Source organism: Melospiza melodia, chromosome 2, assembly GCF_035770615.1.
Source record: "Melospiza melodia melodia isolate bMelMel2 chromosome 2, bMelMel2.pri, whole genome shotgun sequence".
Lineage (NCBI taxonomy): Eukaryota > Metazoa > Chordata > Aves > Passeriformes > Passerellidae > Melospiza > Melospiza melodia.
In genome coordinates, this window is record NC_086195.1 from 141,363,501 (window position 1) to 141,377,211 (window position 13,711).

General features: G+C 39.1%; 1 protein-coding gene across 1 annotated transcript in view; it reads right to left on the minus strand.

Moving 5' to 3' along the window:
• LOC134414915 (ephrin type-A receptor 3) overlaps positions 1-13,711 on the minus strand; it is a 175,246-nt gene that overhangs the window by 39,004 nt on the left and 122,531 nt on the right. Inside the window, exons 6-9 of the mRNA XM_063150214.1 lie at positions 9,462-9,586; positions 2,480-2,642; positions 914-1,016; positions 396-463 (exon numbers count right to left, since the gene is read on the minus strand). Coding sequence (XP_063006284.1) covers positions 396-463; positions 914-1,016; positions 2,480-2,642; positions 9,462-9,586 — 459 coding nt within the window. The remainder of the gene's footprint in view (positions 1-395; positions 464-913; positions 1,017-2,479; positions 2,643-9,461; positions 9,587-13,711) is intronic.

The window sequence follows — 13,711 nt, forward strand, 5'->3', positions numbered from 1 at the left end:
GGTGTTCATCAAGATGGGTTTAATTTATGCATATTTTGCTTTGGGAAAGGAAAATATGTTTCTCAGACTTTATATAATGAGGAAGATGCACTTGTACTCTGGATTTCAGTGCTGCACAGCAGGATAAATATTACAATTCCAAACACATGCATTGTTTGAACATAGACAGAGATGTTTTGCTCATTACTAACCTGAACACAGATTAAAGAAGTTGAAACAAAGAATAATTGTTTGGGGAAAATCCCCTTACCCACATGAGAGGGGATAATTCTCTTCCTAATTTCACCTTGGTTTAAGTGAGGTATGGCTCTTTTTTTTTTTTAATTGAAAAATATCAGTTTCCTAGGGGAGGAATTCAACAGATCTGGAAGCATTAAAAGGCTTCAGTAACTTACAGTGGCCATTCCCAAAATGCAGCCTTTTCTCATCAGTGCCATGTTTAGACTTTTTGTATCCACAGAATCTACAAGCAAAGAGAAAAAAAAATTAATACAGAGAATTTTATGTGTTAACTGCAGGTGGAAACAGAATTGTGCAGTTTTCCCTGCACAATTAAAAGCCTGTTTGAAAGTTTAATGATATTTACATTCTCTGTGCCCTATAGAGGCATGTGATGTTCTCAGGGAATTTGAGGAAATTGGCTAATGAGAGGATTTGTTGATTTTTGACCCCTACAGTTTAATTTTACAATTGCCTGAGAATGTGTTTATAGCATTTTTTAACAACTGCTGCATGATTTGGGCTGCTAACATGAGCGGGCTCATTACTGACTGTGAGCAGTGCTTGGAGCTCCTGGGCAGCAGACAAAGGATTAAAAAACAACCACACCATGACACCCCATGTGCCACTGTCACCAGGGCCCCCCTGGGATGTGGCAACAGGAGAAAATGTGCAAACCAGACCCCAGACTCACCTCCCAATCAGGACATACACCACCACGGTGAGGAGGATGATGGCCACTGCTGCTGAAATGGCAATCAGCACCACCTGGCTGTTCTCGCTGGAGATGGAGAAGGCTGCAATGGCAACACAAAAGCTTGTAAGTAACCTCACACACACACACACCTCATTGGTGACATCAGAATTTACATGCACATAGGGGACAGGCATCGTTATATAGCATTTGGTCTCCTGCCAGATATTGAATCCAAGACATAATTTTTCGTCAAACAAATAAATACAAGGAAAGAAAACTTTAAACTCCAGACACCTTTGCCTATTTATCAAAGCTGTTTCTGCTACTCTCAGTTGGTACTTTTGCTAATTGTAGCAACTGCTGGCAAACTGATGCTAATATAAAAACATATACATAAATACAAAGATACATGTCATGTATGCCATACATACTTTATGTCGTGCTCAGTAAGGAACACATCCTTGGCAAGAAATCCCGTAATCATCACCTTCACTTCCCTTTCTGTATGATGGAAAGTGTTTTTAGGAGCTAAGTTTCCCAGTAAAGCCTGACAATATCCACATGAAGGTTGTGGAAAGCCAGGGCATGCAGGCACAGATGTCCACAGGGAAAACAGGGGAATTTTCTGCCTTATTTTGGGTATCTCCCTGTGGTGCCTGAGCATGGAACTTTACAAAATGAACTGTTATAAAATGACAGGATGGCTTCAGACCTTTGGTGTGAGGACCAGCGTCCAGCTACCATTTCTGACCTAGACAGGTTAGAGAGCCTCTGTTTCGGGTCATAGCATTCCCATTTGTGCCTGTTACCCACAGCTGCACCTATTTATGATAACTGGGTAACACAGCAACAAACTCATGCCATTTGTTGGTCATCTGGGTATTTGTATGCTTCTTATTGAGATGTGCACCCCTGTCTCCTTCCACATTTCTATTTCTTCAATTTCCCCTTCTTTTGGTAGCATTACTTTGCAGAGAAAACTCATTAACCTCTAAACTGTTAGGCTTTTAATCTCTGCAACTATTTTTAACTCCTTATTGTAATTGTCCTAACTTGGGTTCTAGTTTCAACAAGAACACCAAAACTGCAAGTCACCATAACAGCAATTTTTAACTCTTTTTCCTAAGCATGAAACTTATTTGCCTTTCAGAAAAAGAGCTGGGGTGGAGAAGGAAGAAGTGGGGATGAAATACATGACATATCTCAAATATACACAGAATCAGGGTGAAAGATTTGGCTTGACACTACTCTTTGTTTTCTATCACACCTCCTCCCTCAGCAAGAGCCACAGTCTAGCAAGGTATCAGTTCTGGTCTGAGGTAGAAGTAGGGTAGGGAATGGAAGAAAACACCACCTGTGATAGTTCTGGGATAGAACTTTCCTTACAGCCTGTTTCAAGTTTAATGATAAAGCATAAAGTTATCCAGCAGTGCTACCAAGAAAGACACATCATAAATAGTTATGAGACACATTTCCTCAGCTAGAGCAGGAGTGAAAGCAGCCATTGAGATCAGTCAGGAACTGGGCAGGATGTCAGCAAAAACCTTTTGAACAGATACATACAGTCTGGGCTGGTCTCAAACTCAAACTTGCGGCTGCTGGTGCCGTATCCAGCTGCGGTCCTGGCTCGGATTTGGAAGACATAGGTGGTGTCAGGCTTGAGGCCACTGATGGTCACGTTGGTGCCCCTGGCTCTCAGAATTGTATAGCTTGTCTCTTGTTCCTGCTTTTGAAAAAAGACATCAGATTAAAACCACACCCTAAAAAAAAAAAAAAAAAAAAGGTGGTTGGTTCTAAATTACTACAAAACTCCTGGAGACCACTGGTGTATTTTTGAATATTTATAGCCTACCAAACACTTGTGCAAACATTCATTTTCAATCATCTTTTAACATGATACCTTAAATCATCAGATTTGCCATGGTATTGTGCTGTAAATTGAACACTAGACATGCTGAGTTTATGACGTTTTACTAAATGGTTTTGCATCATTTTGTCAGTGGTCTGTAATACAACAAGAAAATTATTAAAAGATTATTTAAAAAACATAAATCAGATTTGCCTACTGCACTGATCTGGAAGTTGTAACAGGCCAACTTAGACATTTTAGGGCCCTGCAGAGCTGTTGCAGGATGCAGTTTTTACTGCCTCACATTTTACAAGACAGTGGTTACTTCTATAACAGTCAGAAGGGAAACCCCACTCAGGCTCCTCAGCTCAGCAAAAAGGCAGATTTAGCTGGTTTTCTATTATGCCATAAAAACTATGAGATAGTTGTGTCCATCCTCATTTGGACAAAACCACACTGAACTCATTCCTGGACTATGTTCATAAACTCTTCTCTGCTTAAGAGTCACCTATGTCTGACATAATGTTCTTTATACAAAATAAGAGGCGGACTGGTTTATAATTTGGTAAATTTGGATACACTTCACACTGTGTAAAAAGCTAATCCTGATAAAAGTATGTCTCTGCCTCACTGTAAGCACATAATCTTAACATCTAAGCATGCATTTGGGGCCTGAGGTACTGCTTATTTTACTAAAGCCATCTTGTACCAAAAGAGCATTTTTGGCTTCTTAAATATGGCAGCTGGAACTGTCTCAGGAAAAAAAAAATGCTCTTGGCCAGCAGCCACACATGTGGGAAACTGTGAGAATCTCAATTGTTTAGCATCCCCAGCATGTTCTTTTTTTTTATTCTGGAGGTGGTGGGGATTTCATGCGATGTCCTTTTGCTTTGGGCCCCGTGCAGAACACTGCGGCCATTGAACGCTGCCGGGCTGAGAGCGGCGGCCCAGCGCGGGCACGTCGGATGCAGAGCATCTCACCCAGCCCTCATCGTGTCTGTGGCATTGCATTAGCTGCTCAGGGGCTGACATTTTCACTCTGACAGCTCTGCAGTGCCAGGGCACGAGCTCAGGGGCTGGAAAGCACCCAACACGCTCATTGCCGTTTCACCTCCAGGTGTAAAGTTCAAGTGACTGGAGTTGTTTTAGTGTGTTTGCTCTGCTGTCTGCAGGAATAGAGTCAGGATATTCTAGGTTAGTAGGTGAACATCAGAAACTGCTCACTTTGGTGCCAAAGAAGACTAAGTGCCCTGTTCTTGGCATTACTTTGATATACAGAAACAGAAACATTTACACCATGGTTAGGAAAATTGCCAGAATCTCCATGTAGTACTCAACATTATGCTTGTGAGAAATCACAATGAAAGGAAAAAAAAAAATTAAGAAAACAGAAAAAGCAGCTAAGTGCCTAAAAGTTACCATCCAGAATCTAAACCTCAGATAGGGGGAGCTGGACCCAGTCTTCAAAGAATGACTATAAAAATGTTGACCATGGCCCATTTTCTTTGCACAGTAAAAATAAAAAGGAAATCAGCATTGGACCTCCTCAGAGTTTCCCAACACTTCTCTAAAAAGTTCTCTGTTCTAAATTCAGGGGAGCAAATTTACAGGAGCACACTGTAAAGAGCTAACAGGCTTGTGTTAAATTATTTATTTTTGAACTAATAAAGGCCTAGTATTATAATTTGCAGGCTTTCCTTATCTCATCATTCGGTTGGATATAGGCAGCTATTTTAATTTCAAAGACATAATAATCTTGTCTTTAAAACACAACATCTTTTGTGTATGCTATGACTGGACATTCATTTTGATCTCGCTTCAGGCTGCTTTTATGAAATGCAAACATTTCCTTCTGGTGCAGATACATACGTGCAAGGGAAAACACAGTCATGGCCCTGTCTGTTAATAATCCACATTGGAACTTGGAAAATAAACCTTTAAAACAATGGTATGGAGGATGTCATGGTATCTCAGTTTATGGGAAGCTTTTTACACACATATTTTGTAAGTCATTTTTTATGTTCGTAGTAATCAAATCAGCGCAACACCACATAAAAGCCCAAGTTTATCTTTCCTGGGGATAAAGCAAAACTTCAGAGATACAGCACTAGAGCTCCCATCAGCAGGAGGAATACACAAAAAGGAGACTCAGTCCTTGCCAAGCAGAACTTCAACCAAACACTCTGAGGATAAATTTGAACTTGGATGCACAAAGCAATTTCTTCCTGAATATTTCTGCATAGTTTATCAGACACAACCTTTGCTGGGAAGCAAATCCTACTGCTGTTAGGGTCTCATTTGCAAGTGACATTTTATAATTTTACACTTTGTTTTACAAAAATCATATTTTGGAGACATTTTAAATTGATACCAGGAAGGGTGAATGGTTTGCCCTTTTCCAGATAAGCACAGAAAGTGCTTACATTATAGAAGGAAAAATATTTTTTCCATCAGCTTCACATGCACTTGAGAGGCCAAAACCTGCGTACACATTTCTAGGAGGAGGCCACAGTCCTGATACAGCTTCCCTTATTGCCAGAAGTGAGCTCTGCATGGATATGACATTTCCTACAAGTCTTGTGGAGCACTCATGGTCTACCTGCACTTAAAGCCAGAATAATTAGAGTTCAAAAACAAAGTGCATTTGAATATAATGCACCTTTTCAACCTCCAAGTGCAGAGATCTGTATTGGCTGTAACCACTGATCACACAATTCCTATGATGGCAAAAGCAAATCTATTTCAGTAACCTGAGCCTGCAGCTGAATTTCATTCATTGTTTGTAGAAGACTCCATCTTAATAAAGAGTACGTGATTTAATTGTAAGCCACATGTTTAGTTGAAACAATTAATAGTTTATGAGTGGTGTTTAAGAGATGGCTTTCTTCTGTACCTTCACATGACAAGATACTCCTTCAAGAGAACATGATTATGTGAATAAGGACAAGGAGGAAACAAGAATAGGGCTTGTGCAAGGGAAAACGTGGCTTTGTTATTTATGCACTTTGATGGATGAGACACTTAAAATTCAGCACAGCATTATATGGATGAACTAAACTGAGGTGTCATTTAGTACTATTACCTTAACATAAAATGTTATGCCTTACCATAAAGTAAATGCCTAAAAATTCCATATGGTCTCCCTCTGAGACATTTTGTTTCTTTTAAGTGTTTTGACTAAATACTGACGGGGGCTTCATAATAAAGCTCTAAATTGTATTTTTTTGCAAAAATACAATTCTCTTCCAAATACTGCTGCTGAAAAACTGCCACTCAGTTCATCATGCTATGAAGTGCTCAAAGCCTGGTTGGATGCAGCTTTGGACAACCTGGGATAGTGGAAATTATCCCTGCCTATAGCAGAGGGTCACAGATGATCTCAAAGTTCCTTTCCAACCCAGGCCATTCTGATTAATGCCAAGGAGTTGAAATAGTTTCCTAAAGCTGTAGCTACTAATTTCTTTAGACACGTATAAAGCTCTGCTGTTTCAGCTACACAAAGGCAATAACTGATGAAAAAACCCCAAATGAGCAGGGTAATTAACTGCCTTTGAGAAACTGAATATATTTCACATATTCTATGACAACAATCCATGAGAAAAAAACTACAAGATATTATAATTTATATACATGACATTGTATGTTTTATTCCAAGTCTCTTGTAATATCCTAAATCCTTAAGACCAGCTTAGCAACATAATGCCACGAACAAGATGTATGACAGAATTGGGCTGACCTGCATTGCTCTATTAATGCTCTGTTTTTTAATTTCTAAGAGATGACAAAAGACATATCAAGTGAAAACAAGCAGGATGAAAAAGGATGGCTCAACACAAACCATTTACCAGCAATCAGGTATGAGTTGTCAGGAGAAATACCCAGATTTGGTAACTCTGAAGGGTTTATTTCCACTTAACAGCAGTGGATTTTCTGATGAGCACAACCAAGATGATTTCTGAAGCAGAAAAATCAAATGCACTGGACCAGTTTGAAAAGAAACCTCTCCTCTTAAAAGAGGAGGGAAGGAAGCATGCACAGAGATCCCAGACTGAAAAGCAGCATCTTTCAAAGGTGTTTTGTGGAGGAACGAAGAGTAACAATTCTGCATGAGCTGCTCTGGCCTCAAGTAAGTTTATCAGAGAATTAGTTTTGAACCTATTTGCAAAGCTTAAAAATACATAGATTCAAGTCTCCTGACAACAGATTTGCTTTTTACTTTTTTTTTCCCCCCTCATAAACCCTGAGGAATAGGCTTCTGACTCCCCAAGGGCCTGCAGAACACACATTAAAAATGCTGGTGCCAGAAAGGTTGGCTTTTTAAAAGCCTTTTTCTCTAAATGGTCTGGCTCCCATTGTCAAGCACTTGGCTCCCTGGTTTAAGAAAACTGTCTGGTGCATATGAACTCTTGATCACAGACTTCAAAGGGGAGAAACACATGTGCAAGATCAGCCCCCTAAGACTGGTGGGTTGTCTTATAAAGCTGTCTTCTGACAACCAAGTGCTCCCTGAGAGTGGATACACCCGGTGGGAACAGGAGCTGTGTGCTCTGTCTGTGCATAAAACAGCACTGCATGGCAATTTTCTTGAACAGAAAACCCCAATTTTGGTGCAGAAACATGATCAAAACATCCCAAACCAACACAAAGAAAACTTATAGATGATTTAATTAAAATTAACTGTGCACAGCAGGGGAAAAAATCTCTCCCTTTGGGGCAAGTAAAACCCAAGAGATCACCTGTGCTGTTTTTGGCTGGGGTGGAATTAATTTTCCTCAAAATATCCAGCTGTAGCTTTGGGAATTGCACTGAAAACAGATAGGTTTGACAATAGAGAGATATTTTTGTTATTGCTGAGCAGTGGTTGCAGTGTCAAGGCCTCTTACACCTTTCCAAGGCCTCTTACACCTTCCTCCTTTGGGAGGTGACAGAGCCAGGACAGCTGACCCCAGCTGAGCACACGGATATCCCATCCCACATGGCACCATGCTCAGCTTGTAAGGCTGGGATAGAAGAAGGAAGAAGGGGATATTTGGAGTGTTGGCATTTGTCTTCCCAAGCCCTGCTTTCCTTGGGATGACTGAAATTGATCTTGTCCCAATTGAAATTAAAAAAAAGAAAACAATGTGGAAGCCCACAGATGCTGCTCCCTTAAGTGAGACTGAGTTGAAATGTTTTTGATGATTTTTTTTTCCCCCATTATCACCAGCACATGGTATGTTTAGATTTTTACCAAAGTCTTTGAAGGTTCAAGTGCTCAGCAAAAAAACTCTTCCCAAAATCAGATTACATAAATTTGGGAGAAATCTTTCAAGCATCCAGCCTTCTGATCCTCTTTCTTCATCTGAAGATCACGCATGAGCTACCAACACCACATTGTCCCCCTCCAAAGCTTCATGAAAAAAAATTTCTAAAGATTAACTAAATACTCATGGAGTATTCTTAAAAGCATTTTTTAGAGGATATTATCACTACATCTTCACTGGTATATATGAAATATAAGCCTGATTATTAGGTATGAAGACTGTTAGCTAATGCTCAATTAGCTAACAAGAAATCTGGCATTTTTTTCAATGTTTGTTAATTCCAGGAGCAATATATAAAACAGAGCTATCAATAGATCTATAAAAAATTGGCTAAACCACACTCCTCAATCTCCATGGCAATTTATGATATTGTCAATTCTACCAGCAAGACCTGCTAAAAACATACTAATACAAAGATTTTTTTTGTAAGTATAGATCTCTACAGGATGTCTAAATGAACAGTTGTAAATAAAAGAAAATGCCAATAAAAAGCAGAAGGTAGATTTTCTTTCATTTGTAGTAATTTGCTTGCAATTTATGAATAATTCAGTTATTCATAGAAACAACATTCACAGTGCAACCAGCCCAGTAGGCCAGCCAACATTTTCCAAATAATTTTCATGTAAAAGATGCTCATGCTGCACAAAAGTGCCACCAGCATGTGACGAAATGTACGGGCACTGACAGCATATAGAACAGCATAATAAGAAAATTTTAGTTGAGAAAATAAGAAAATAAAGGAACTATATATTGACTGCATTACTTTGTGTTTGTTTTATGTGCTTGGGGATTCCCTATGAGGGAGCTGGGGGTGCTCAGCCTGGAGAAAAGGAGACTCAGAGGTGACCTTATCACTCTCACAGCTCCTGAAAGGTGCCTGTGCTCACCTGGGGCTGGGCTCTGTCTGCAGCAGCACTGACACACCCAGAGCACACAGCCTCAAGCTGCAACAAGGGAAATACAGGGTGGATATTAGTGAAAAGTTTTTTACAGAAAGAGTGATAAAGTTCGGCAATGTTCTGCCCAGGGAGGTGGTGCAGTCCCCATCCCTGGGTGTGTTTAACAAAGCCTGGAGGTGGCACTGGGTGCCAGGGTTTAGTTGAGGGTTTGGGGCTGGGTTGGACTCGATGAGCTTGAAGAGATCAAGAGTCAAGGATCAAGAGATCTTGAAGGTCTCTTTTAACCTAGTCATTCTGTGAACTTAGTAGACAACACAATGATTTCACTTTGTATTTCCAGATGTTCTCATCACCAAAAACTGAGCAGTTCCAACACTCAGTGCTGTTGAGGGAGGCTGTACAAATCTGAGTGTTTCTGAACCCTTAACACAGGCGAGATGCAATGATTTCATCCCAGCAGTGCTGAGCAAACCCCTCCCCTTTGACCTTCCCACCTTTTCGTAGTATTTGACCTCGTAGTCCAAGATGATCCCGTTGGGATGCTCGGGCTCCTGCCAGGAGAGGGACACGCTGTTCCTGGATGTCCTGTCCTTCCTTATGACTGTGATGGGGGATGGAGCTGCAGAGGGGGCAGGGGGAGAGGGGAGGGAGAGAAGCAAACTGAGTTTATCTGTGTTCCAGCTCTTGGCAAAGAGTGAGGCTTTCATTTAATCCAGCCAAGGTCTGGCCCCTCACCGACAGCAGCAGCTGGATTGCAGCCGTGGTACTCCTGCCTTGGAGCACCCTGGCCTCATGGAAAACCAGCTGAGATTTTTTCCTCCACGGGAAGACGACTGGGGGCAAGGCAGCAGATGGTTTTGATCTGCTACTACAGTGTTAGCAATGAAATATATTCGGTGGGAAATACAGAGAAAAATAGCGGCGGTACCTGTTTGTTATAATGCTGAGGTATTATCATTACCAGACTCTGCAGAACTCTGACTTAGGACTTTCCTAACATTTTGATAAGAAAGTCTAAAAGGGGGCTGGGATGCATTAAAGTACAAGGAGCTCCTGGTACTCATGGCTGGGAATAACCATCAGCACAATTCAGCCTCTTTGGCATCATTATTTGGTGAAGTTCTCCAGATGAAAATTGCTCCCATACACACTTCACTTTTCACCCCATTTCTTTGAAAATGAAAATGAATAAAAAGGGAAAATCTAAACTGCAAAATAACATAATTTTTTTATGTGCATTGATCAGGGTTAGGCATGACAACTGATTGCATACCATAGGTTCATACACCACCCACAACGTGGAAATAGTATCAATGTTAAACACACACATAAAAAATAATAATTACTTAAGATTCTTGAACATTGGTTCAATTTTAGACCACCCAGATCCATAAGTTGTTCCAAGACCCGGTCTGGGTTTCCTGGACTCAATGAAAGCTGTGCAATTTTTCAAAATTATTTTGTTTTGTTTCTTTTGGGTTGACTTCCCGCTCCAAATGCTTCTTTTCCATGGCTTTGGCTAAAATTCATCAGATAGTATTTTACAGATCACACACTGGAGGTTGTAACTGTCATTTCAAAAAAAAAATGTTTTACTAATAAACAGCCTTTTATCTTAACATGTAAATAAAATCTGTTTATAAGTTCAACATTTGCTATCCTAATAAAAAGGCTCTAGAGCTGATCTCAGCAATTTAGTATCGGCTGAATCCTCTGAAGCTTTTATTATTCATATAAAACTAGCTGCACTTTATAGGCATTACATATTTGCATGCTTCAGCCAATGCCCTTTCTAAGTGGGTTTTCATTTTTGCAAAAGAACTTTTCAATAGTCAGGAGAAAAAAATTTAAAAGAGAAGAAAATTAAAGAGAAAGAAAAGTTTTAATTAAAATAAAATCTTGACAATTCATTCTGCTTTTGATTTTGCTGAACTTCCAGCAAAATATACTTTCTAGTCCTGAGTCATAATCTAAGTATTGAAATCCTCCTTTAACAGAGTGGAGGATCCACTTTTTCATATTCATTCCAAGCTGAACACATCCTCTGAACAGCATTTTCACATTTCACACAGTTCACAAAATTTTAAAAAGTGGCAATTTTTTTTTTCTTTTCTTCCAGCAGGAGGAATTTATCCTGAATTTAAATGACTAAAATCAATTTGGGAGAAGCAGACACGATTTGTGTGCAACAAACATCCTTCAGCAATTCCACTTGAATGCCGCAAACCAGTGCCAGAGCCAAAACACAAAGTGCTTAGCAGGCTGCACTTCCCTGCTGCAGCCACTCCATGGGAACTCATATATCCATACTTGCTGCTTTTATGCTCTCTTAAGTCATTTTTATGTCTTCTTTTTAAGTCAAGCTATTTATCCCTCTTTTTTTCTTTTTTTATGGTATGTGGATAGATTATCAAGCCCAGTACCCAGCTGGTAACACTTCCCATTAAGGTAAAATTAGTACTGATGTTATGAATAATTAATATATGATTAACAGAAATGGCTTTTCCCCTAATAAATTATGGTAATTTTGCTCTAAAAGATTCTCAGGGCAGGATGAAACAATGTTGCATGCTGCAATTCAGACAAACTTTTAAAAACAAGCTTTCTCCTAACACAGTATTAATTATTTTAAGCTCATTTGCACACATCTCTGCAGATGCTGCCAGTAACTTATCTCACAGCAGTTTATTAGAAAACATCTGCTCTGCAGTTATCAATAACATCATAAAACATTCATATACCTTCCCTAATCCCTAGGGTTCCCAAAGCTGCTCAGAAATGAGACATTCAGAATCCCACTGCATGGGCTCAGCGAGGGGAGATAAATAATCAAGGGAACATCATGTTTCAACCACCTTTAATCTCACACCAAGGTGAGACAAAATGGAAAAACTTCCCAGCACAAAACCTTTCTTTGCAGGTTAGTGACAAGCTGGACTGTCACAGGTTTACATTTTAATGCATTCTTTTGGATTTATTTTTTTTTTTTTGTACACCTGTTAGATAGGTGTGTTTAAAAAGTGCTAGAAGGCTTGAACCCAATTAAAGAAAATACCTTGTTCAGATAACTGCTAACTTTATGCTTAAATCTACTACAATCAATGAATTTAAAATACAATAAGAGTTAAGGTAAACTGAATATAGCCCCAACCCAGGGCTGGGCTATAATTTGGAGAAACAACCTGACATTTGGACCATTTAATTAATTTCTTGTTGTACAAATGCTCAGAATACAATGTAAAACTTAATAAGCTCTGTTCTAAATACTGTCTAAACAGAAGTCAGCCTTTATTTCCATTTTGTAACATCAGAGCAGCTCAGTTACTGTATTTCACTTTTTAATTGGAAGTGACTGAAAATGCAGCAAAGAGAAAAATCAAAGTAAAGGCAGTTAACATTATAAACCAATAAACAGTGAAGGCATCACCATGTGCAACAATGCTTAGACTTTAGTCTTCCATATGAGAGAGAGAGAATCAAGAGTTTCCTAAAGTGAATTAAATAACCACAACAGGATGAGACAGAATTAAAAATCAGGCTACAAAAAGGAAGAGAAATACGTAATATTTAGAACAGCCATTTGTCATTGAATTCCCATTATTTTTCTAACTTAAATTGAAAATAAAATTTGAAATTTCTATCTTAAATCTGCAGCCCTCACTGACAAAATAACAAATAATGAGATATTATCAAGCTTTTTTGGATTGAAATTTTAAAACTGTACAAAAGTATCAACAGGAATGCAAAGTTTAAATTAGTTCACCATTAAGAAAACTTGCACCTAAAGGTAAAACTTAAGGAGAGTATTTTTTTAGACTAAGAGGTTTCAGTAATTTTTTAATTAATCCCATGTCTTGTATGCTGCCAGGTATTTACCTTTTTATAAATATTTTGATTTATGTATTAGCATTCAGCTTCTTCACTTGAATAGGAACTGGATTTTTCTGACTAACTTTAGGCTTGTGTGGACATATATGAAGAGTTTCAGTGTCAGCAGCCCCATGCAATGCACAGAGAGGCATTTTTACACTTCACATGGTTCGAATTTGTCTGGCACTGCAGCCCAACTGCTCTGAGCACTTAACAGGAACCCTGAAAACTCCCTGGAGCTAAGAGGGGAAATGTACTTTGAGCGCTCGCTGTTGTTAGGTAGCATTTGTGACAACTGGGAATGTGGATGTTGAAAAGGTAGCAAACACAATGATTCAGGGAGCTCAGGCTCAAGTGTAAAAACCTCCTCAGTCATGACTATTAAAGGTGCAAGCAAATAACATGAAGGATCTGCAGAGACGACAATAAAACTCTGCTCAAATTGATTTCCCACTGAAACTGACCCCAACAGATGATTTGTTTTCCTCCAGTTTAATAGCAGCTATATATAAATTTCCTTATTGACTTTTTCCTTATTCCTTGGTTATTGTTTTCATATGTGACTGGCTTACAGATGTACAAATGCACTGAAAGAAAATTCCCTGTCCTGTGACAGGGAGAACTCAGTATTAACTCTGCAAAGGCACATGTGTACAACTGCTGAAACATTTAGAGTCCTATTGTTTCTGGCTTAGGTTTCTAGGTCACAAATTAAATTTTAGTAAAGGATTTAATTCTAAAATGACTCACAGCTCACTTCCAGCTTTTGCTTGCAAACAAGAGTAAAATACGCTTTGCCTAGGATATTTCAAACTATGCTGAAAGATGGTGACCAAGCAGAATTGACTATTCTATTCATTTTCAACTTCTGCCC